The 27,120-nt window shown below is 37.4% G+C and overlaps 1 protein-coding gene across 1 annotated transcript; it reads left to right on the top strand.

The window, feature by feature from the left end:
* The first annotated feature begins 4,371 nt into the window (after positions 1 to 4,371).
* On the top strand, positions 4,372 to 26,698 carry ankdd1a (ankyrin repeat and death domain containing 1A). The gene is made up of 15 exons (XM_046858373.1): positions 4,372 to 4,865; positions 7,369 to 7,472; positions 7,931 to 8,029; positions 10,177 to 10,275; positions 12,145 to 12,249; positions 16,017 to 16,115; positions 17,139 to 17,237; positions 17,354 to 17,452; positions 19,151 to 19,249; positions 19,796 to 19,894; positions 20,042 to 20,140; positions 20,245 to 20,340; positions 20,434 to 20,626; positions 24,035 to 24,166; positions 24,972 to 26,698. The coding sequence occupies exons 1-15, from the start codon at positions 4,832 to 4,834 to the stop codon at positions 25,031 to 25,033; spliced, it is 1,518 nt and encodes a 505-aa protein (XP_046714329.1). The 5' UTR covers positions 4,372 to 4,831; the 3' UTR covers positions 25,034 to 26,698.
* Positions 26,699 to 27,120: the final 422 nt, after the last annotated feature.

Here is a 27,120-nt window from a genome sequence, read left to right on the forward strand (position 1 = left end):
TTGATACGAATTTTATGCAGTATATGGCTATGCAACACTTCCCACAACATCCATACTGTGTACACAAACACAAAGCAGTATGGACTCTGGATTTAAAAAAAAACAGCTTGGTTCATGTATCGTTTATAGAAAACACATAATTTTCATTTCAACAGTATCAAGTTAGCCAACATTTTGTAATGTTAAATTGTCAAGCTTTCTATAGGTTCTGATCATATTTTAGGACATTCTAAAACCATAGATTATTATGCAATGTGTTTTTATACTTATACTTTATACTTTTTATCCACTTTCTACCACAGCATTATGGCAAGGATTAGAATTTTATTGAGTAAAGGTTTTAAAATTTTCAGTTTCAATTCAGTGTTTGGGATTTTCTGGAAAACATATTACATTTATGTTATTTAAAAGACGCATTTTATCACGAGGTACTTACAATTATCCTATCTTTAAAATTGAGTTGTTGAGGGTTTAGGGCTTGTTTAGGGGCCCAGCAGTGGCAGCTTGGCAGTGGCCAATGAGCTTGCACAAACATTCAGCTTATTTCTGTTACAAAATGCTACAAATGCTCTATTACACATACATTTTAACTGAATGTCAAATAAATGTTATATTAAAAAGGTTTCTCAATATCAGTTATATTATGTGTATATTCTTTGGTAAATGACAGCACATACAAATATACAAGTATACAAATGACATACTGGACATAGTAAACTTATTAGTAGCATATTAAGTAGTAGTAGGTGTGGCAGTGGTAGTCATGGCAGTGGTAGCAGTAGTAGTAATTGTAGTAGTTGTAGTAGCAGTGGCAGCATTAGTAGTAGCAGTAGTAGTGTTAGTAGTAGTGACAGTGGCAGTAGTGGCAGTCGGAACACAAACAATCAGAACACTTTTTCCCCAGTCACAGAATAGTTTAGAAAAATAAATGGAGAAAGGTGTTGAAAAATAAATTCGTCCAGCTTAGTGTTTGTGTGTATGTGGTGTAGTAGGAGCTGCAAATGTGGGCAGGTTCACTATATCTGGTTCCACCATAAGCTCTGAAAACTGCAATTATAGAGAAGTGCGACAAGGTGAGGAACTTATCGTGTGGCTTGGCTGCTTTGCTTTCTACAGGCTTATATCAGTAATGATATACACACGTTCACAGTACTTCCCTTTGCTATAGAGCACTTCCCTTCCTCTCTTTTGCACATAGATAGAGGAAGCCCGCATATATACCTCACTAGTGAATGTAAGGCAAAGCAAATTTCTTACAAGGTCAATTTAAGTGCATTATTAATATATATATTTAATGAACATAAACATAACATTAAATGATAAACTAAGCATTCATTTAGTAAAATACAAACACATTAGGAAGAGAAAGCAGTTCAAAATAGTAATAATGTAATACTGTAAAAACTATCCTTGAAACATTGTAGAATCTGGGGAATTTCTCATGCTTTTTGCGAGCTTGTATGTATTTTGTCTAGGTTCTCAGGTTTCCTCCCACATGCCAAAAGAGGTCTGTAGGTCAACTGACCACACTACACTGCCGCAAGGTAAGAATGAGTGTACGAATGTGAGTGCTTTTGGTAACATTCAATAGAGCATCCCATCTAGGCTGTTTTTTCTACTTCATGTCATGTTACCTGCTGATCCACTTCAATTATGATAAAGCAGAACTAAGTAAGGGAGGTCGGCATTTATTACATGCAAACAAAAACAGTAAACAGTGTAAAAATTTCAATATCAATTAAGGGAGTGAGTTTATGACTTGAGGTGAAAGGAATACTGGGTTACTTTGTTTTGCCTTTTTATTTTAGCTGGGTTAACAATTAATCCTGGGTGTTCATAATGTGATATATTGTACTATAAATGACTAAACCCAACACTGTGTATATACTGCAGGCTTAATGCTGCAAAAAATGTGCTAACCCTACAAAAGAAATTCAAATTACATTTCTAAATTTAAAGTAAAATGTTCCACTACCTGGGTTAAAAGTTTATATTGAACAATCTGGGATTAAATGCAGTGTGAAAAGTCTCTTAGTCACCCAAGAATTCCAATGTAAACCATATCGTTAGCATAATTAACAATGCATTTAGCAAACATTTGAAACACTTTCTATTTTGTACTCTAAACAAACCAAAACCTAAATACAGATAAAATGGCCTTGGATAGGGACAAAACTACTGTCCAGTCTCTTTAAAAACATATTGTTTTGTATAATTAACTTAAGTTTCAGTTAACTGATGTCAGCTAAGACATATTTGCATTTTTTCTTTCAGCACAAGGAGCCACAAGCTTAACATTTCTTAACATGTAATGGATGACTGTCTCACCTGAAATTATTACTTCAAAAACATGAAAAATGTTCATGTACTTACTATAAATGAATAATTGAAATACAAGCAGGAATCATTATTTACCCAGTTACATTTATAATTTATCAATTATACCAATATATGCAAATCTTCTATCATTTTCAGCTTAAACCTGTGCAGGGAATAACGTCAAACTTTGTTAAACAAAAAAAAGTTTGGTGTTCAGGATGGCCACCTGCACGATGTTACACTATTTGCTGCGCTTCCAAGTGTTATGTAATGGTTAGTTTTCTAGATTAAATCTTACACTTCTAAAATACGTCAGCAAGTGCGGATGACATTAGTGGAAGAGTTGAATGTGGTCTGAGCCTCCGAGGCAAATATTTACAGAATAGTTAAGATAGACTTTTGTTATTTGTAATCTATATTTGACTTAGTGCTTCACTGCAAAACTAAATAAGTAAGCCAAAGAAAGAACATGGTTTGACGTGATGAGCTATACTTTAAAGAATATTTTTGACCCCTCACCAAACTGCTAACCTGGGAGACCAATAGTCAGTTATTTAGCTTGTTTTTATCACTTACGTTGGTGCTAATGGTTTAAAAATGTACGAAAGTGTTTGGGTGGACCACAAGAGAACATAGAACTGAGAAATGAAACTCATATACAGTATACACTCATTAAATGCAGGCCTTCTTATGTTTAGAAACTGTACCCACATCAGGAACAGTGTGTTGTCTCCCTCTGCTGCTGAGTGTTCAAGCTGTGTTACACTACCATGTTATGTCTCTATAGCAACAGGGTTGCCCAACTTCCTTTTTGTAGTTTCACTATTAAAAAAATATTTCCTTTCAGAAGAATGAGTATGTTAATATTTACCTTCATGTTACAGCTGGAACTACCTGTGCTAATTTTCTGACAAGCCTTTTTTTTTTTAAAACAGATTACAAAAATCATGTACAGTATTTTGCCAGGTTAGTTTAAGGGTAAAGTAGATAGTAGAGTAACATACACTCACTGAGAACATTATTTGGAACATAATTAGGATCAGGAACTATTATTTATACACTTACCAAACAGTCAGTCATGTGGCAGCAGTGCAATGCATAAAATATTGCATACATGGGCCAGCAGCTTCAGGTAATGTTCCCATCAACCATCAAAAAAGGAAAATGTGATCTCAGTTATTTTGAATGGTATAACAAACAACCTGTTACAGTATTACAGTATTTTTATAACTGTTGATCTGGACATTTCAAGCCATGAATTTTGAATGAATTTTGTTGCTATTCGCACCAATGCATCATTGCACCATGTTATTTCTAAAAACAGTGTGACAACAGAGTGTTTCTTCTTCTTCTTATTATTATTATTATTATTGTTATTATTATTATTATAGACTTAAGTTTGTTAAACACATGTCCAAGATAAGATTAACCTGCTAAAAAAAACCACTAAATCATCCCCAAAATTTCTAATAATTTCCAGTACAAATACCATTACAAACTATCATTTATAAACAATTAAAACCATTTACAAATGATTTCCGTTACATAAGTACCCATTGAAAAACCTATTGAAAACCGAATGCCTAAAGACATCCTAATGGTCCCCATTGATGTCCAAGAGATACCAATATGTAGTCTACAATTTGCCAGCGTGTTCTACTGATCCTCAAAGGCAACCACTGGACATAACATGCAACCAATCGAAGGCATCAGATTTTCACTAGAGACCCACAGGGACCATTACAGATTTGAATAAAACCATTACACTACAGATTCTAATAGGGTTCCTATAGCTGTATTTTTTTTCAGCAGGGTATTGTGAATAAAAATCCTGGGATGACCAAAGAACAGTGTTTAAGATAACAGCAGCAGATCATGGGTGCAGATGTAGAATGCCAAAAAAAAAAGAGTGAATGGATGCCATGGCCATGTGGGCCTATTGACAGCAAGTATAGAAGTAAAAAAAAGCACACCAGGATGAATCAGGCAGCTCAAATTTCCATTCAGGTCAACAAACAGATCATATGATGGTTTTTGTTTGCTTAACCATAAAGCTGTGCCAGAGGAAAAGCAGCCATTCTGGACATTTCAGGACACTTTTCCGTCCTCCAGGGTGGAATTGGAGCGAGGAGGAAACCTTTAAATGAGACACTACAGTCATTAATTACATTTTGAATGTAAACAATAGATATTTAGGCAGCTACCTGTGTCTTTAAATGTGAAAATTGTAACGTTAATGAAAACATGGAGCAGGCTGACCACGAACCCCGCCTATTCAGGACGAATCCGTCACTGTTTGGTTCATATTCCTGACATTAAAATAGGAATATTTAGAGGACTAAACAAAGGACTACTCGTGAATGTACCGCAGAGGCTTTTACACACAGCCTCGGGGAATATCGAGCTAAAGCACCGCTAGTCGCTCGGTAGGAGAAGCCGTGTTTACAGGGTGAAGATTTGTTAAGCGGTTTTTTTATTTATTTATGTTTATACCAGTATATTTGCCAAAGCAATGGAGGACGGCTTGGCGTCAGAAGACGATATTTGTAAGTAAGCAATATAATACTGCATGATACTAATAGAGAATTGATGAAATGTGTCCTTATGCCATTCTTCTTAATTTTTTTATTTTTTTCCCCGTGAAACCTCTAGTAGGCTTCACATTGTTGGACTTCACATGGCTCAGTGTCCTATTCAATAGAATCTATCATTAAACTACAATAATCACTGCATTATTCATATAACACGTTTCACTATCATGGTACAATTTAATGAGGACCGTTTATTAAAACACATTAAAAACATATCAGAATTGTACTATTTTTTTGCATCCAAATGTTTTATCCTAGAATGCTCCTGTGAACCATTCAGCCTTGAAAATTTTTAGTTAGTTTTCTGCTTTATGTTCAATGTAGAACCAGAAATCTTTCCTATTAGACAGTGTGGCAACCCCCTTCCAGGTATACACAGTCTTATAATATACAATGCTAAATGAATTATGTTGTCTTTGAAACAAATGTGTACTGTAACCTTGGACTAGATTTTTAACAGAAAATGTTATGCATGAATAAAAAATTGAGCACTTTCTAAAGCCTTCTTCATAGAAACACTGGAAAATAGCATTCAATTCTAAATTGTAATAGCTTAATACAGCATGCATTTATATGATCTCATATTATTAATTCATATAATTTAAATGATATTATTTGAATTTTCTTTAGAATGAAAAATTTATCTGTCTGTCTGTTTGTCTGTCTGTCTGTCTGTCTCTGTCTTATCCTTATTTTCAGAAGGGTACACAACACATTGTGTTAGTTGTAACTGTTGTATTGGTTATGGGTGTGACAGAACATTGTGCTGATTTGATTTGCAGTACTTCATCTGATTCGATTACATTCTTAGAAACTGTATATGAAATAAAATAAAAATATGCATAATAACTTAACTACTGTGGGATGTTGTAAACTATGAGTATGAGTAAATCAATCAATTTGTTTGTCCAAAAAATTTTTTATTGAATGATTGTCTGTCTGAGACTGGCAATAAAATAAAAGTAGAGCTCCAAAGTTGGCTAAAATTACCAATTTCTTCAGCCTCTTTCTCAGGCCTTGCAAATCACAGATGTCATGTCAAGCCAAGTCAAGTGTTTTTCTATAGCGCTTTTCACAACGGACATTGTCTCAAAGCAGCTTTACAGAATTTAAGAGTTAACAGAATTTAAGTTAACAGTATTTAAGAGTTAAACAGATTTCAAGAGTTAAGGTGAGCAAGGTGTATTTATCCATGATGAGCAAGCCATGGCGACTGTGGCAAGGAACAAATCTCTTAGCTGTTATGAGAAAGAAACCTTGAGAGGATGTGTAGGGATGGTGTTTGGAAGCTTTATAACAAGGTTGTGCTTTTGCACATAACATATTTCATTTGTCCGTTTTTGAAGTGTATGTGAGATCTACATTTGTAAAGTAAGTAGCATGATAGCTTTGGGCTTTGAAATGTATAGCTGTTACTGTATTAGTTACTTTACAAATGATTCCCCTTGAAAAAATGCAATCTTGGAACTGGTATACTACTTTTTATATATTTTAACTTAATGGAGTGTGTAGATTAGAACACCTGGTGTTCAAAAAGTGCAATTGCATTATATGCATAATTAATAGAATACAGTAATCCCCCGTTTATTGCGGTGGTTACATTTCAAAACCGCCCGCGATAAACGAAGAACCGTGATAAACGGAAGCAACCACAAAAAAAAAAAAAATGTATTGCTTAAGCTGTAAATCATCTTCCCACACACTTTAAACACACACAGAAAACATTTGCAAAAATATAGATATGAATTTTGTGTAAATTCGCAGAAATACAGTATACTGTATCACATTTATAGTGAGTACATGTACTGTACAGTATACAGTTCTGTAGTAGCATAGCCTTTGTGTAGTTTCTCTGCTTGTTTATTGGTTGAAGTGTGCAATGGCGTCAAAAAAGAAGCAGAGTTAAAGATACACGTCACCGCATTCTTTACTTTCTGTATTGCACTGTATTCACTTTTTACTTCATTTTATAATAATTTTTTTGGTCTATCATGCTATCTATGAGAGAGAGACCGGGAAAATCAGCAAAACAAATTAGTTATGTGGCAAATGCAATTCGGTTATAAACCGGGGTGCGAGATTCGAACTGCAGTAAAGCGGGGGATTACTGTACTGTACTGTTACTAGTCTCACATTGCTGCATATCTTTATCGCAGTACATTGTGTCATAATGTATCACCTTTGTATTGATATATATCACAATATTTTACAAAAGACTGCAATATGCCAACTAAAACCTCTAACGTTTTTGTTTAGTTTTTTTTTTTATCTAGATTTTGGAATATAAATGATTTTACTCTTTTGACATGGATATTGTCAAGTTTATATTGTGTATCTGTAGTATAGAAACTTATTGAACTCTGAGATGTGCTTAAAGTACACAAAAAATCCAAGAATGCTGAAGGAATGCTAGACTTGCAGGGTCTAACCATTGTAAAACTTTTTTTTTATTTTTCAGTGCTGCACTCAGAGAAGGCATTTCACAACGCTACAAAGCGGAATGACACGGGAAAGATGCTGGAGCTTATTAGGAAAGGGGTAGACATCAAAGTTAAAAATAAAGTAAGTGCCTTTTAACCAAGCAAAATAGTTTTATGCAGAATAACTAATCAGTTCAAAAAAGACAGCGTCAGCATTTTTTGACCCATTTTGCAGTCAAACTTTCACCAGTACACAGAGGCGAGAGGAAGCGCGTTCAAAGGAAGCTGTCTTGCACTTCAGATATTCTCTTTGGAATGCTTTGTTTTGATCACTTATGCACCAGAGCAAAGGAAACCCATGATTTTCTGTTCTTATCACAGGATATGACCCTTTCTTCACTTCATTGAGTAGAGTAAAACCACTCCTTTGTAAAACACTGGAATTTTTATAGTCAGTCTGACAGTTTAACTTGAGTGAATCATCACCATCTTAAATGTTTTCTTAACAGTTCATTCCTAGGTCAATGTTTGAGTATCACTGGGATTAACAGAAATTTTTTTTGTTTTTTTGTTTCACCGGTGTCATTTCTTTATATGCAGGTAGACCGGAAGGCACTGCACTGGGCTGCAGGTGCTGGTAGTGAAGATGCTCTGCGTTTGTTGCTGGAGCATGATACTCAGCTGGATGATGCAGATAGCGTATGTATGATAACGTATGAACAAAAATGTGTTGTGTATGTAGAGCACAACACATTTAAGTAGATTTTGAATGATAAAGGACAATAGAAAGAGCATAGTACTGCCTGAGTACTATGCTCATACCTGCCTGAGTACTATTCTCACATACCTCTGTAAGAAACTTTCATTCTGCTAAGGCACTCAGGCAGAACTAAACACAAAGGCCGCAAGCAGAAGAGTGTTTATTCTCTTTATTGATGACTTAAAGTGGGAAAGCACTGTGCTCTGTGGGAGGAACATACAACACCAGTTGTGTTAATAGTGAGGTTAAATATTATGCAAGGTTTACATAAGATCTCGACCTTTTTCCTTTGTACAGGAACAATTTCGAGATGTCACATACAGGAACGTCCCAGATTTTTTGTGATTATTAATTTTGTGATATCAGGGTGCCAATTTCTATTTATCATCTAATATTATATTAAACAGCATGGAGGAGTTTATTCAAGTGTTCTCAGTTCAAATGGAGCTAAACATATGTAACCCTAGTTCCCTGAGAGAACAAGGCGCTGCATCGAAACACTTTGGAAACGCGCCTGCATTGTCGATGATCTGAAATGATGTGTGTAATCGGTCAGGAAGACCAGGAAGTATAAATGCACATGTTGCTTAGAGACGCAGCGTCTCGTTCCCCCAGGTAACTAGCGTTACATACGTAACCTAGAGACGTTTCCTTTCAGGAACTCGAGCTGCGTCGAAACGCTTTGGGAACGAGTGTCCAATCACGTCTGACAGACCAGTCCCTGACTAGTGTGAATAAGCACAGCTAGGTCGAAAGAACAGAGAGACCAGGAGTGGCACAGTGGTCCAGGTTATAGAACCGGACGAAGGTCAGCCTGCAGCGTAGCAAATGTCTTGGAGGGGTACTCCAGAGGATCAAGCCTTCGAGGCAGCCACACTCCGAGTGGAGTGAGCTCTGACCCTGAATGAAGCGGGGAGACCAGAGGACTCATAAGATGATGCGATGGCATCACTGAGCCATCTGTTAAGGGTCTGCTTAATAGCAGGGAGGCCTCTCCTCAGACGAGCAGTTGATCAGACTTTCTCCAGGGACCCGTCCTGTGGACGTAGGTGTCCAATACCGGACACAGCCGGTTCAATTTCTCCTGGTCTGGTGCCTGATTTGGGGAGGATAGAATGCCTGTAACATTGGGGATGTAACCCGTTCTGGGGTACAAAAAGGCACTGGCTATATCTGGAGTAAACTCCAGCAAGGAGGGGGCCAAAAAGGGCCTGTAGGTCTCCTACTCTCTTTATAAAGCAAATGGCCAACAAGAATGCGGTCTTGATAGAAAGATGCCTCCAAGATCCCTCAGAGCCCAGAGGCTCGAAGGGGGGCTCCGAAAGAGCCCCCAAAATGACGTCCAGGTCCCACCCATGCACTCTAGGTCTCACCGGGGGCCTCAGCCCTTGGGTGCCACGAAGAAAACACGTCATAAGAGGGTCTCTGCCCAAAGTGGGCACAAGCACAGCTGGAAAGTGTGTTTAACTTTCTTGCTTGCTTTCATTTCCTCTTTAATTTCTTATATATATATTTTTTTGACAAACAATTAACAAGATATACACATACACACAGAGCGCGTCGTAAACAAACATAAGCTGGCGCCGGCTTTACTCCATGTGCGTTTTATACTTCCTGGTCATGACGTCACCCCGCTGGTGAAGGCCAGCGTCCAATTTTTGACTGATTGCACACATTATTACAAAGCGTGGACAGCGCGGGCGTGTTCCCAAAGCGTTTCGACGCAGCTCAAGTATCTGAAAGGGAAATGTACATTTCTCAATCATAGGATATTTTCCTTTAGTTTTTTTTTTTTACTATTGATGACCTGAGGACACAAAGCTAATCATAATTGTCCTGTGGATGAATATTCCGTAAGCTACAGTATGGTACATGCTGAACAGAAAACCGCTTTAAATCTTCCAATTATGTATCTGACAAGATGAATCACTCTCGTCATAACATTATATTCAGCGATACACTTATATTCATCCACTTAATGTGTAATTTCAACATAACCACAAGATTACTGGATAGACGTTATTTGAGAGCTGGAGTATTCTCAGTGCAACAGTACCAGTGATACACACTGTGTTTGTTTTTCCAGTTTGGCATGAGTGCCCTGCTGTTGGCAGCATGGTTCGGTCACCTCAAAATCTTGCAGATCCTTGTGTCATCTGGAGCAAAACTCAACTGTGAAAACAAAGTAAGACACATGCTGTGATCTAAAGGTGGGGTGGGTGTGCATGAGGGTGTTTAAGCAGAATAGACCCACTTAATGAAAGCTTCAATTAGAAAAACATTTAGTAAAGAAGGGTTTTTTTTACCAAACTCATATATAGTAAAATGGTGGGATTTTGAGGTTAGCTCCTAAAAATAAAAGATTCTTTTCTAATTTATTTAAATTACATCTCATTTATTTTCATTTGGTCTTAATGAGAAATCGTACGGAGCACATTGCATTCACAAAGAGAAAAAAAAAATTACAAAAAGGATCTCATAATTATGACTGACTAACTCATAATTATAACTTAGTGTCTCATGATTATGAGATAAGTGGGGGCAGTCTGTGGCAGGGGAGCATTTTAGCGCATGACATCGAATCTGACATAGCTACTGGACATTTCTCGCTGACTGCCCCTCCTGCTAATAATTTAGTTACGTTAAGTCCTTCTTCAGTTTATAGATACGGGGCATTAACTATTATTATTATTATCATTATAAACTTTCTTTCGGCTTCTCCCGTTAGGGGTCGCCACAGCGGATCCTCCGCACGTTTTGATTTGGCACGTTTTTACGCTGGATGCCCTTCCTAACGCAACCCTCCCCAATTTATCCGGGCTTGGGACCGGCACTTATCATTATAATAATTATTATAAAATGTTAACATTGACTACTAATAAATGTTACACGTTCTGACTTTCCACTTGATAAGAATTTGTTTTATTAAGTGGACAGTTAGAATGTGTTACATACAGTATATTAGTAGTCAATGTTAAAATATAATAATAATAATAATAGTTAATGCCCCGTATCTATTAACTGAAGCAAGAATTACCGTGACTAAATTGATTAGCAGAAGGGGCAGTCAGCGAGGAAATGTCTAGTAGCTTATTCAACTAATATATAGTCATCAAGCTAAACCATATGATATTTGCTACATCTCCATGGTTGCGCAATGAGGCGCTTCAGAGCAAAAAATGCAGTAACGTCAGACCTGGTGTTATGCACTAAAATGTTTCCCTGCCACAGACTGCCCCCACTTATAATTATGAGATACTAAGTCATAATTATAATTAAGTCATAATTATGAGATCAAGATTTCATAATTATGAGATACTAAGTCATAATTATGAGATAATAAGTTATAATTATGAGATATTAAGTCATAATTATGAGATATTAAGACATATTTATGAGATAATAAGTCATAATTATGAGATATTAAGTCATAATTATGAGATCCCCTGTGAAAAATCAAATGTCGGAAAGTAGAGACAGCAAATATTGAAAATTTTCTAAATGCAATGCAGATATACAAAGTTGTGCTGATTTACAGTAAAGACTCCACTTGGCTAGTTAGAGATCTATAAGATGACAAGCTTAATGCCACTGGAATTTCCAATGGTATTCACCTGAAAGCTGAGGGCTATAGCACAGCAGCATTTCACTTCAGGTAGAGATAAATACCTAGTAATGCCATTATTTGTTGGTAGTCAAAATGCATTGTGTGTAATATAAGAAATAGTGAGAAGAATTTTAATGAGGCCAAATTGCTCATGAATATTTGAAAGCAAAAAATAAATGCAGATCATGTTTTTTTTTTTTTTTTTTAAGGAGGTGCAACATCTGTGTAGTTTATCATAGAAAATGCATTACACTTGTAGTAGGTCAACTATTATACAAGGAAAGGGCTTAGCTAAGCTTAAAGGTTAGACCAGGCATATTAGGAAAGGTGAAATAAGTATAGACTTAGTTCTAGGTAGACTGATTTTGCAAGTCACCTAACAAATTTGATATTTTAGAAGTAATAAACAAAAATGTATTAAATGACTGATGCCGTTTTGCTTTGCAGAATGGGCTAAATCTGCTGCACTGTGCTGCACAGCGAGGTCACATCCGTATACTGGAGTATATCATGGAGGATCTAGAGGATGTCCGACTTGACAGAGTTGACAAGGTGATGAACCACTTTAATCTTGCTTATCCTTTTGACTGTGCATGTAGGATATACTCTGGCTATTTCTAAATAATACTAAAAATGCATTGCAATGTGAGGTGCTATTTTATTTTATGAATACAGTGGAACCCGGTTATGTCGAGGGCCTAGGGGACGCCAAAAAGCGTCGAGATAACCGATGATCGAGATAAACGAAAACTAATATGGCGGCAATATATTAACATGCTTGAAATTTCTTTATGTACATGATGTGCGTTAATAAATGAGAATGTGCATGCACGTGTTTTTAGAGTTTTTTTTACACAACAGCGTTGCCACGAATTGTTTGATGAAGGCATGCTATAAAACGGCTGTCAAACCTCCGCTTTCTCTGAAGCTCCCGGCTTCAATCGTGCACACCTGGGACTCGTTTAGCACTCATCACCAGCTCCTATTTAAACCCCTTACTTCCACACTCTCACCGTCCGTTATTGTTGGTATATGTTGGTTCACGGCGGTCGTTGTTATCGCTCATGCGTATCCCGGGAGGTGTCTTCCCACCGGCACTCTCTCAACGGCTGCGCTTTTCTTCCCAAAGCGCATCGCGGATTCCCCCCCCGATCCTGCCGTTGTTAATTCTATGCATTTGCTGCTCATCCCACGTTCTCTTGTGTGCTGTTCAGTGCTGCGCTTCTACCAAGCGCACCCGTGGATTATATATACAGACTGCCTCTTTTTAGTTTGGGTCTTAGTGGACCGCGCTCCCAGAGCGCACCACTGCAATATTCACTTTCAAGGCAAATGTTTGTGTTTGGCTTTGCCCTGTGTTGCATTAAACTGATTTGCTTTCACCTCCCGTTCATCGCATAACATTTAACAACAAAATGCATATGTGCACCAACTAACAGCCAAGATTCACCAATATTCGAAAGGTCGATTCTCAATAAAACCTTTATTATATTCTCCAAAATTATAAACACATAGGTCGTTCACAAAAAACGTGCGGGGTGTAGTTCGTTTTTACAAAAAGCTAACCAGTGTCAAAATTAAATTCTCGAGTCATTTCACTCTGACACACAGCTCTGAAAAGTATCCTACACCTGTAGCATCTGTAAGGCTTGATTTTTTCCACCACTTCCGCGAGTTCTTCTGCAGCTGCACAGTGCCGATCGAGATAACCGACGTTAAGTGGCAAATTTGCCCCCCTTGTGCTCGAGATATTAGGGTTCGGCGACATAAAAGAATCGACATAACCATTAAAAAATGCTAAGACAAAGCAAAAATTAGGTGGTTCCACTTCAAAAATGACTCAAGTCGAATTATTAGGGTTGGCGAATTAACCGAGGTCGAGATAAGTGGGTTCGGCTGTATAACTAATTCTATAATTAACATGTTAAAAGTACGAAAAGGGCATCCACACCACAGAATGCACTGGTGCCATTAGTACCATGAAGTTTATTTAATTTGTTTTTGCAAAACATAGAAAATTTATTTAGATTTAAGAATGACAAAACTTTATGACAATTGTAGTTTAAGTTTCTGTTGTCATTTAGATTAGGGGTCAACAGTTCAAAGTAATGGAGAGTGTGTTAGAGAAGTGAAAACGCAGGCAGGGTGGAGTGGGTAGAGAAGAGTGGCAGGAGTGGTTTGTGATAGAAGAGTGTCTGCAAGAGTGAAAGGGAAAGTTTATAGGACTGTGGTGAGACCTGCGATGTTGTATGGATTAGAGACAGTGGCATTGAGTAAAAGACAGGAGGTGGAGCTGGAGGTAGCAGAGCTGAAGATGTTGAGGTTTTCATTTTGAGTGACGAAGGTGGACAGGATTAGAAACGAGTTTATTAGAGGGACAGTGCATGTAGGATGTTTTGGGGACAAAGTGAGAGAGGTTAGATTGAGATTGTTTGGACATGTGCAGAGGAGGGACATGGGGTATATTGGTAGGAGAATGCTGAGGATGGAGCCACCAGGAGGGAGGAAAAGAGGAAGGCCAAAGAGGAGGTTTATGGATGTGGTGCAGGTAGTTGGTTTGAAAGAGGCAGATGTAGAGGACAGAGTAGTATGGAGATGGAGGATCCACTGTGGCGAACCCTAATGGGAGCAGCCGAAAGAAGAAGATATTGTTTATATAGATTGAACAGTTCTCTACTTTTTATAAAAACAATAGTGAATTAGAGAATATATATACATTTAAACCTGTGAGTTTCTTTGAATTAAAATTACTGGCACAGCTGCTGTTATAGAAATATGATCAACATCTGATCAAGTCAAGAGGTCAACAGCATGATGTACTAAAATGATATATTACTTAGGTTATCTATAATGTAGTTACATTTGAAGGTTTAAATCCATAAAAATGGGTGGGGGAGCTTTTATGGCTTAAGCTTAGATTACATACGCATAGACAAAGGTTTTTCTTCAAGAAAGATAAACAGATTAACGACTGCATAAATAATATTGGAAAAATCGAGTTAAATATTAGACACAAGGTTTTGTTGACTCAATTGACTAAAGAATATTTCACCACCTAAAAAGATAAGCTATAAAGTACAGCACATTAAAGTGATGGCAAAACATATATGAGTTGTATGCCGGGTATGGTTTAAAACAGCTCTTTACTGTTGATTGTAAAAATTAAGAAAAAAATACAGTATATCACAAAACTGAGTATACTCTTCACATTTCAGATACTATTTTAGTTCTGTATATTTTCTCAGGGGGCAATACTAAAGAAATGAAACTTGGATATATAATACAGTAGTCAATGTGCAGTTTGTATAGCAGTACAGATTTACTGTCCTTTAAAAATAACTCAAGATGCAGTCATTATTGGATAAATAACTGGCAACAAAAGTAAACCCTACGTGAACAAAACTGTGTCCAAAGTGTCAATATTTTGTGTGAGCACCATTGTTATCCAGCACTGCCTTAATTCTCCTGGGCATGGAATTCACCAGAGCTGCACAGGTTGTTGCTGGGATCCTCTTCCACTGATAGTGGAACATAATGACATCACAGAGCTGTTGGATGTTAGGCACATGGCGCTTCTCCACCTTCCGCTTAAAGATGCCCCACAGGAGCTTAGTAGGTTCAGGTCTATAGACATATTTGACCACTCCATCACCTTCACCTTCAGCTTCCTCAGCAAAGGCAGTTGTCATCTTGGTGGTCTTTTTGGAGTTGTTATTATGTTGGAAAACTGCCATTCTGACAGTTTCTGAAGGGAGGGCATTATGTTCTGCTTCAGCATGTCACAGTACATATTAGAATCCATGTTTCTCTCAGTGAACTGCATCTCCTCAGTACTGGCAGCACTGATGCGTCTGTTTTTTCAAGCCAGTTCCTGCACCTGAATCACAGCATGAGGACTCAACTTCTTTGATAGACACTTGCGAGGCCTCAGAGTGGAACCCGTCTTTTTTAAAAACCTCTTCATGACCCTGGACACTGTACTGTAACTCTTATAGCCTAGGCCATCTTTGAGGAGAGCAACAATACTAATTCTCAAAGCTCAGAAAGTTCTTTGCCATGAGGTGCCATGTTGAACATACAGTGGTCAGTATGAGAGAATTGTACTCAAAGCACCAGATTTTAACTTTAAATATACTAAAATGGTTGCTGAAATGTTAGTGGTGTACTCACTTTTTTGCATCACCATATAGCATATTATATGGACCATATAATGGCTTTCTTATTTACACAGTTGGCATAGATGTGATTCGGTCATATTTTAGGAATTGGTGCATGCTCTCTTTTTTTTTTCTCTGTGTCCCACTTGTTCTGTGTGTCAGTCAGGTAAGACAGCATTCCACCTGGCAGCAGAACATGGACATCTGGAGGTGACGGAGTATCTTATTGGCATGGGCTGTGCTCACGATCTCAAGGACAAGGTAAGACACTGCAGGAGGCGTGGGATATTTCATCCCAATTGCTGTGATAACTAAACCCCTCCTGGGTCCTGGAAGACAAAGCAGATGGGAAAGCATTAACAGCATGCCTGCATTAGTCACAATGTGATGTTTAGTTTTAAACAGTTTAAAGATGTCTTCCTGTTTACTTCATTCAAGTTTCATTAAAAAATGTTTTATTTATATTTATACTGGAGCTACGTAGACATCTAAATAAAATAGTTTCTCAAAGTAATAATAATAGGATATAAAGGGTCAGGATATAAAAGGACTTGCCATCCTTGTTCAAATTACATTTTTGTGTTGCAAAAAAAAGAAACTAACAAATAATAAATAAAATAACAAATACACACCCTTTCACAGCCGTTCATAATGATGCATGTGGCCGTGCTATTTGGTTTTAACAGAATTATCTTAATTGTAGGGAGTTGTATGATAATACACCAGTGTGGGGAGTGGTAGCTGTGGTTAAGATGCTGGGTTACTAATCGGAAGGTTTGGGGTTCAAGCCCCGGTATCACCAAGCTGCCACCCTTGAGCCAGGCCTTAAACCCTCTGTGCTCCAGGGGTGCTGTATCATGGCTGATCCTGTGCTCTGACCCCAGCTTCCAAGCAAGAAAAAAATGTCACTGTGCTGTAATATACATGTGACAAATAAAGGCTATTTTAATTACTTTTGAACATGAGCTTAAATGTGATTGGTAAATTCTTAAAGCAGTCAGATGCCCGATCTTAGGATGGGTGTGTATACTTATGCAAGCTAGTTATTGGTAAAGCTTTTACCTTTTCTTCCTTAAACAGTTGTATTTGTTTTTCACTTGAATTCTGTTGGTTGCTATATGAAATTAAAGGTTACAAAAAGATGCAACATGAAGACATAAACAATGTATTTTAATCATTTGAATCACTTCTAACACATCTTTTAGAGTTTGAACAATCTCCTACCTGACTGATTTTTCTAAATATCAGATGCTAAGGAACTTTAAGGCTCTTCTGTGTGTGCAGGAGGAGAACACTGCACTCCATCTGGCAGGAAAACACGGCCATGTAGAAGTTCTCCAGAAGATTTTGGAAACAGGGGAGAACATCAATGAGAGGAATATTGTAAGCAAGAGCATTTTTCAAAAGCTCACATTTTATGAAAGGCTGCTTTATGACTATTTTATTCGCACTGCATTATTCTTGACAGTATAATTATTTTAAATGTTGCTTTCTGTCAGGAAGGTCTGACTGCTTTACATTTGGCTGTGGAAGGAGGACATTATGACTGTGTCAGGCTGCTGATTGAGACTAATTGCAACGCCAGTGAACTCACAAATGTATGTAGCATTATTGATGAAGTGTGGATTATGTATATTGTCCTTGTAGTCTGTAAGCTATTTGTATTATGCTATGAGAGTTTAGATAGAGGCCTATGTCAAAAGCTAATAACGCTACATTTTTTGGTAGTTTCATGATATACGAGTGCCTCTTTAATTTTAGTATTTTTCATACCAAGCTACAATCCTCAGGTTTCACTGTAGACTGGATACTGATTTTGTTTTTTTTGTAATTGTTTTGCGTTTGTCTGGGTTGGGTAATTACGCTTTATGCCTCTTGTTAATTTTTGTATTTGTTCAGAATGGGCTTGATTTAATTCATGACTATTCAGACATTAAATTAAACATAGCTACCAAAAACTATTAAGATTAATGTGATCATTAAATGTATAATAAGTTTGTTTATCTATACACTGCCCGCCAAAAATAAAATTCACCACCTGGATTTAACTAAGCAAATAGGTAAGAGCCTCCCAATGGATAATTACTGCATGGATGATTATGTTTCAACCGGCAACAAGTTATTTAACCCTAAATGATGCAGTGAATAGCTTCTTCTTTTCATAAACAAACATGTCGGAAGACGCATTCTGTGGTCGTGAAAAAAAAAAAAAACTATTCATTATTAAAAACTGGAAAGATTCTGGGGAACCATCATCTTCGAGGCAGCAATATGGTTGGAAAGAAATCTTGAATAATCACTTAAATGTGAAATTAAATCGTAAAAAAACACAGCTATGTTTAATAGTGAAAGTGAGAGCATTTCCACACGCACAGTGCGAAGGGAACTTAAGGGATTGGGACTAAACAGCTGTGTAGCCTTAAGAAAACTACTTCAGTGAGGCTAATTGGAAAAAAGCTTTCAGGAGCATAAATATTAAACTCTGGAGCAATGGAAGAAGGTCATGTGGTCTGATTTACCCTGTTCCAGAGTGCCTACCATACAAGCCTGTGGGGGCAGTGCTATGATCTGGAGTTGATGCAGTTGGTCAGGTCAGGGTTCTGTGCCCAAAGAATGAGGTCAGCTGACTACCTGAATATACTGAATGACCATGATATTATATACTGAATGACAATGATGTTATTCCATCAATGGACTTTTTCTTCCCTGATGCACGGACATGTTCCAAGATGACAACGCCAGGATTTATCGGGCTCAGATTGTGAATGAGTGGTTCAGGGAGCATGAGACATCATTTTCACACATGGATTGTCCACCACAGAGTCCAGACCTTTACCCCCTTTGAGAATCTTTGCGATGTGCTGGAAAAAACTTTGCGCAGCGGACCAACTCTCCCATCATATACACAACAAGTTTTAAAAATGACTGCAAGTCTGGATGGGAATAAATGTTGACATTGCAGAAGGTTATCGACACGATGCCACCGTGAGTGCTTGCCGTAATCAAAGCTAAAGGTGGTCAAACTAATTATTATAGTGTGAGATTTTTTTTTTTTTTTGGACGGGCAGTGTATTTTCCCTATATGCATGTACAGTATATAAAACCTGCACTGCTGCTGTCTGTGCCTTGCATTCCACATATATTATTATTTTGATTTCAAAATTGTCTTATTTTATCGATTGTTAAAAACAAATACTTTGAAACCTTTATGGGTGTCTCATGAAGATTTCTGATAAAAACTTCTATATAACTTGATTATATTAGTCTTATTTTCTAATTGTCTTTGTCCTAAACAGAAGAACATGACGGCTCTTCACATTGCGGTCCAACATGGATTTGAAAGAGTGGTCAGGCTGCTTGTGGAGGCTGGAGTAAGTGTGGACTCAGTTGATATTGTAAGTACATCACTAGCTCATAGTTACTTAATATAGTGCTGCATTATGTTATTATTTGCTCACAGTAAAAGAAGTATACCATGAGTATACTTCCTATATGTATACAATTTTCTTGTTACTAAACAATTATTAACTAGTTTAACTTTAAGATTAACTAGTACTGATGATTAGCACTATGCCATTTTATGTGAATGGAATAGAACTGTTATTTTAACATTAGCAGTATTTGATTTTAAATTATTAGGAGGTACAAATAATATTAAAGTATATAAAAGTTGAAATGTGCTATATCTAGACAAGTAAACTTTTTCATTCAACTAAATCAGAGAGAATTTGCTGCCCAGAAACAATCCATTCCACCAGTCCATAAAGTTCCACATAAGTCTGTGTTGGTATCAGTTATAGATGTGTCTGGAAAGTCATGCTCTTGCCACAAGAAAGTCAGTGTGTTCATTATCTAAGCCTCCTGTGGTTTTATTATATAGTAGATCATGGAACCATTTATAAACTGACTTTGACTCTGACTACTGTGTTCTTCCTCATTAGAATCGCACCGCTGCAGTTCACTTGGCAGTGTTCAACAACTACACAGAGATTGTTAAAATACTTATTGATGCAGAATGTGACCTAAATGTTTTGGATGATGTAAGTACACAGATTATTGTAGCAGGAAAAATGAATTCTAGGACACATTTTGGTTGAGATCAAATGAAATTCAGTTTGTGTTTCACAAATAGTATATGCTAGGTGTTTCTCCAGTATACTGACAGCTATTGGAATGTTTCCACACAGCGGCTTCAAACGGCTCTACACATAGCAGCAGAACACGGACGGCAAAACATAGCTGAAATGATTCTTATTGCTGGGGTCAACCTTAAACTTCTCGACAAGGTATAGTTCCCAGGTTCATACCACACAAATCCAATTATTCCTATATGTAATACTCTGTCCATTTGAATTATTCAGTCAGCGCTTTTGTATTCCACCATTTGCAGCAGGGAAAGACACCACTGGACATTGCGGCCAGAGGCAATCATGTGAACGTGGTCGACATTATAATCAAAGCGGAAAGATTTTACAAATGGGAACAGGTAGGACCATATGCACATTGAATCACATTAAAACATTTCATACACATCCATAGATAGAACAGTTTTCACTTTGATTGAGTCTCAGTTTTACAGGATAACTGCTCTGAATCGTTAGTGCGAAGGAATGTGACCTTCAAGCAAGACCATAAGCAGGAGACACAGCACATTCGCTCTGTCTTATGGAAGTTAGCCACCAAACACCTGAAAGCTGGAGAGTGGAAGACACTGGCACAGTATTGGCAATTCACGGACGCGCATATTCGAGCCATAGAACATGAGTGGACAGGTACAGCAATTCTTAAATAATATAATATTACCTTTTAGTCTACTGCAGTGGCTTAGTATTACCTTTTAATACCTAGATGTGTTTTCATAATAGTCTTTATTACCTTGAATTGTAAAATGTTACTCTTTACTAGCTTGGAATGATCAGAAATGTGTTCAGAGATGGAGACTAAAGTTTAAAAGATTTGAAACAGTTATTATATATAGTAAAAGTATACAGGGAGTGCAGAATTATTAGGCAAGTTGTATTTTTGAGGATTAATTTTATTTGAGGATTTAATTTGAACAACAACCATGTTCTCAATGAACACAAAAAACTCATTAATATCAAAGCTGAATATTTTTGGAAGTAGTTTTTAGTTTTAGCTATTTTAGGGGGATATCTGTGTGTGCAGGTGACTATTACTGTGCATAATTATTAGGCAACTTAACAAAAAACAAATTCATACCCATTTCAATTATTTATTTTTACCAGTGAAACCAATATAACATCTCAACATTCACAAATATACATTTCTGACATTCAAAAACCAAACAAAAACAAATCAGTGACCAATATAGCCACCTTTCTTTGCAAGGACACTCAAAAGCCTGCCATCCATGGATTCTGTCAGTGTTTTGATCTGTTCACCATCAACATTGCGTGCAGCAGCAACCACAGCCTCCCAGACACTGTTCAGAGAGGTGTACTGTTTTCCTCCTTGTAAATCGCACATTTGATGATGGACCACAGGTTCTCAATGGGGTTCAGATCAGGTGAACAAGGAGGCCATATCATTAGATTTTCTTCTTTTATACCCTTTCTTGCCAGCCACGCTGTGGAGTACTTGGACGTGTGTGATGGAGCATTGTCCTGCATGAAAATCATGTTTTTCTTGAAGGATGCAGACTTCTTCCTGTACCACTGCTTGAAGAAGGTGTCTTCCAGAAACTGGCAGTAGGACTGGGAGTTCAGCTTGACTCCATCCTCAACCCGAAAAGGCCCCACAAGCTCATCTTTGATGATACCAGCCCAAACCAGTACTCCACCTCCACCTTGCTGGCGCCTGAGTCGGACTGGAGCTCTCTGCCCTTTACCAATCCAGCCACGGGCCCATCCATCTGGCCCATCAAGACTCACTCATTTCATCAGTCCATAAAACCTTAGAAAAATCAGTCTTGAGATATTTCTTGGCCCAGTCTTGACGCTTTCAGCTTGTGTGTCTTGTTCAGTGGTGGTCGACTTTCTGCCTTTCTTACCTTGGCCATGTCTCTGAGTATTGCACACCTTGTGCTTTTGGGCACTCCAGTGATGTTGCAGCTCTGAAATATGGCCAAACTGGTGGCAAGTGGCATCTTGGCAGCTGCACGCTTGACTTTTCTCAGTTCACGGGCAGTTATTTTGCGCCTTGGTTTTTCCACACGCTTCTTGCGACCCTGTCGACTATTTTGAATGAAACGCTTGATTGTTCGATGATCACGCTTCAGAAGCTTGGCTATTTTAAGACTGCTGCATCCCTCTGCAATATATCTCACTATTTTTGACTTTTCTGAGCCTGTCAAGTCCTTCTTTTGACCCATTTTGCCAAAGGAAAGGAAGTTGCCTAATAATTATGCACACCTGATATAGGGTGTTGATGTCATTAGACCACACCCCTTCTCATTACAGAGATGCACATCACCTAATATGCTTAATTGGTAGTAGGCTTTCCAGCCTATACAGCTTGGAGTAAGACAACATGCATAACGAGGATGATGTGGTCAAAATACTCATTTGCCTAATAATTCTGCACTCCCTGTAGTATAGTAAATTTATATAGTATTTATATATTCACATTATGCATATCACCGATATATACATGTAGTTATTGCATCTGAGGTTTCCAGATTTTTCCTGGGGTCCAAAAAGGAGTTCTTTAACAGTCTAATCCACTGCCTTCAAGAACAAGTGCTTGCCATTAATCCTTAAAAAAAAACAGGGAATTGGAAAAAAATTCAGGAGAAAAATATACAGTACAGACCAAAAGTTTGGACACACCTTCTCATTCAAAGAGTTTTCTTTATTTTCATGACTATGAAAATTGTAGATTCACACTGAAGGCATCAAAACTATGAATTAACACGTGGAATTATATATGGAATTATATACATAACAAAAAAGTGTGAAACAACTGAAAAATGTCATATTCTAGGTTCTTCAAAGTAGCCACCTTTTGCTTTGATTACTGCTTTGCACACTCTTGGCATTCTCTTGATGAGCTTCAAGAGGTAGTCACCAGAAATGGTCTTCCAACAGTCTTGAAGGAGTTCCCCGAGAGATGCTTGGCACTTGTTGGCCCTTTTGCCTTCACTCCGCGGTCCAGCTCACCCCTAAACCATCTCGATTGGGTTCAGGTCCGGTGACTGTGGAGGCCAGGTCATCTGGCGCAGCACCCCATCGCTCTCCTTCTTGGTCAAATAGCCCTTGATGCCTTCAGTGTGACTCTACAATTTTCATAGTCATGAAAATAAAGAAAACTCTTTGAATGAGAAGGTGTGTCCAAACTTTTGGTCTGTACTGTATGTTTATGCTATTTATGTGTTATGTAATATGCATGCAAAAATTATCCTAGTGATGATGATGAGCATTTAACATTTCCAAATTTGTTTAACAATATACCGTAATTTCCGGACTATTAAGTGCACCCAAATATAAACCGCACCCACTGAATTTTACAAATATTTTTATTTTGAACATAAATAAGCCGCAGGTGTCTACATTAAAACTAATTAACTTTACACAGGCTTTAACGAAAGACTGCTTGTATCTTAACAGTAGCCTACCAAGAAAGTCATTGTCCACTGTCTTCCTCCTTCCTTTCACAACAATTTCTCTCTGGAGTTTATCTTTTGGCATCGTTGTGCATTTAAAAAAATCACCATTGGTGAAGCTTTTCTCCCGATGCCGTGCAGCTCAGAACACAGGTGAAGTGCGTTTTTTTTATGCCTGGTTGTTTTCAGCGTGACGAATGATTCGCATTTCCTGTTGACAGTCCGAGTGAGAGGAAGGTCAAACGTCAGAGGAACCTCATCCATATTTATGATGTTATGGGGCTCAGTTTTTTGGCTTGAAGCTTGTGAAACTGGGAAAAACCCAGGAAAAATCCATAAATTTGCCGTTTCGTTGTTTAAGCCGCGGAGTTCAAAGCGTGGGAAAAAAGTAGCGGCTTATAGTCCGAAAAATACGGTACACAAAATTTGGCATTCTGAGGAAAACTACTTGATCCAGCATAGGTGGAGGAGTCTAGACAGGCCATCAAAACATTTAATGACTTTTTACTTATTTATATTTTTTTTACACTGTGGTGCTATTCGATAACATTTGTACTGTCTACTTTATAAATTCTGCCTGAAAGTTACTGAATATGGATGCTCTTTCTGTCATTTTAAGGTACTAAAAGCTATAAGGATCATGGGCATCGCATGCTGTTGATCTGGCTGCATGGTGTGTTGATTGCTGGAGAAAACCCCATTAAAAGCTTGTATGAAGGCCTAATGGGAATCTCAATGATAGATCTAGCAGGTGAGAATGTAAATGGTAAACCTGGAGCATATGACAGTGCTGAAAAAATTTTTTTTTTTGGTTCCTTGTACTATTGCTTATTTGTCAAACTGTAGGATTTCATATTGTGATGGATAAATTGAAAAAAAAATTGTTTAAAAAATAATTTGATTTGGATTTATCGCTGTTCTTATTAGCTGATATTATATTACAGTATCATACTGTGTGTCATATGAGCAATAATACATCCAGAAGCAGGGAAATATTTAATAGCTCAGAAAAAAGAAGGGGAAAAAACCCAAATTATGTAGGTAAATATCAGAAAGGATATTGGAAGATAATTCATTAGAGGGAGTCCTCTGCCAGGCAATAATGATTATGTCTCAGAGGACAATTCTGGCTAATGGCAAATGTTTAATGCCAATACATAGCTTTCTTTGTAATGTTTGAAAAAAGAGAAGTATCAACATTACAGCTCAGAAGTCTTAAGTTACCCAATAATGGTGAAAACAAACCTATTTGAAGACCAGATTTTAAGTGGAATGGGGTAAGTGGTAGCTCAGTAGTTAAGGCTCTGGGTTACTGATCAGAAGGTTGGACGTTAAAGCCCCAGCATTGCCAGTTTGGGGCCCTTGAGCAAGGCCCTTAACCTTGTGTGCTCCAGGGATGCAGAACATCACTGGGATATTTGTAGAAAGACTTTTGCTGTAATGTAACAGTTTTTATTGCACTGCTAACAACTTTAAATATAAGAATTTTCTACATATTTTGCATCACAGTTTTGATAATTCAGACTATGGAAACCTCTTTTGCTATCTCCCCCCAGAAACGATGCGACAGCAGGCCAATGCAGACCCTAACACTCCCAGGAAGTGTGTGACAATGTGAACCAGTGTTGCCTCAAAACACGCCGAGGAATAGAAGTTTACAGCGAATGATACAAGATGAAATACAGTCCAGGGCTTATTATGCAATAAAACATGAACAAAGGTTTTCTTAACAACATGCTGATGCATTCAGTTTTGAAGGGCTACTACAGTACCATCTGCTGATTCTGATGCAACAATTAAAAGTGACAAATTGAGTATCTCATGATTATGTCAATGGCTAGAATATTGTAAAGTAAAAAGTCCAATTCTAAATCATCTAAATGTGTTGGGCTGAACAATGTTCTCAAGTTCTGTACTGCCAGATTTTAGGTCCTACTTTCTCTTTTCTATACAATTAGCTTTTAATAAATTCTGGCCCAGATTAAAATAGGAAAGTTATGAACATGGTATGTCTAGCAGAGACACAGCTGAACAATAGCTAAGGACAGCACAATAGTGGCTCCTGCTTTGTAATATCCTAAATAGTAAAGTATTAGAGAGAAACTGGACCAACATCAACATGTCACCTTCAACTTGTCATGAATCCAGGGTTAAGATCCTACAGCTATAAATCACTGTGTTACTTATGGTCCAAAAAAAAAAAAAAGAAAATTGTTTAAACATTGCATTGCCGGTATACTGTATTTCAAATGTTAAAATCAACCCTTTAATTGTTCCTGTCTCCTGAACTACACTATTTGGACAAAAGTATTAGGACCTCACAATGTTTGCGGTCCAATGTCTTTGGATTGTTGGAATTAAAGCTTTCCTTCACTTAAACTAGAAAACCCAAACCTGTTCCAGCATGACAATGCTCCTGTTGGAGTGGAAGATCTTGAGTGGTTTGCTTTAGAGATCTGACCTCAACCCTTTTGAACACCTTTGGAACGAATTGGAATGCTGAGTGCACCCCAGCTCACCTCACCTACATCAGTCCCTGACTTTACTACAACTCTTGTGTCTGAATGAGCGCAAATCTCCACAGACACACTCAACAATATGGCAGACAATCTTTCCAGAAGAGTGGAGGTTATTATAACAGCAATTTTGGACTAAACGTGAAATGGGATGTAAAAAGAAACACTTAGAATCTTAAGGTCGGATGTCCACAAAGCATTGGATTGCCAAATGTTTTTTTTTTTACTCAATAATGAGTAAAGACAGATGAGGAGGCAACTTGAGGAAATGGGAGATAAATATCCATAGAAGGAGCATTTGTATAGCTTTATATTGCAACAACCGCTTTCTACTTTAGGTCTCATCAGCACTTATTCAGTGTTTTAAATTATTACAATTTACATCGAAAATGTATTTTAAACAGTGTGACTTTTTTTGTAAATAGATTCACTTTTACACTTATGCATAATGCATGGCTACAATTGATATTTATATTGTAACATGAAAAGCATTATGGCTTTTTAATTACTTAAACTGTGATTTGTTTTATGTTTAAAAAAACTAAATAAAGTTGTTGACACATTCATATACTGTACATGTATGGAATGAAATGTGTTTAACACTTTAAGGCTACAATTAGGACCTTTTGGAAAGAGACTCATCCTTTATCTGTCACATGGTGTAAAGTTTGGGTATGTTTAATCCCAGGCCAAACGAATCATGTAATTTTATGTCATTTATGTTTGGTTAAATTTCTTTTTGATAATGTGTCATACTCAGGTTAAAAAAAAAAAAAAACCTTAGCTCAGAGAAATCCTGATTACAGCTTTGGATAATAATGTAAATAAAAATACCAAATAACTGTATAACGAATTATTTATTTAAATACAATTCATGCAAATTGACGATGGTGCAACAATGCAGATGGGAAGGGGGGGGGGGTAATAGAGGCTCTGCTCATAAACGAAGACGAAAGAGCTCGTGCTTCTCTCATGACTATCAGGCACCCTAGAAAGAAAGAAAAAAAGCCAAGTGAAGCATAGGGTAAAGTGCTCTTAGCAGAAGAGCCACAGTTAAATCTTGAAAAAACTGAACCTGAGCTAGGAGATCTTTACAATCCTGGAATTCAAACATATCTGCTTATTAGAATCTTAATGCTGTGCCACAACTTATGGTCATTTGTCTGCAAAACAGATTCGTTTTAGAGGC

The sequence above is a fragment of the Silurus meridionalis genome, chromosome 9 (assembly GCF_014805685.1).
Source record: "Silurus meridionalis isolate SWU-2019-XX chromosome 9, ASM1480568v1, whole genome shotgun sequence".
Classification (NCBI taxonomy): Eukaryota; Metazoa; Chordata; class Actinopteri; order Siluriformes; family Siluridae; genus Silurus; species Silurus meridionalis.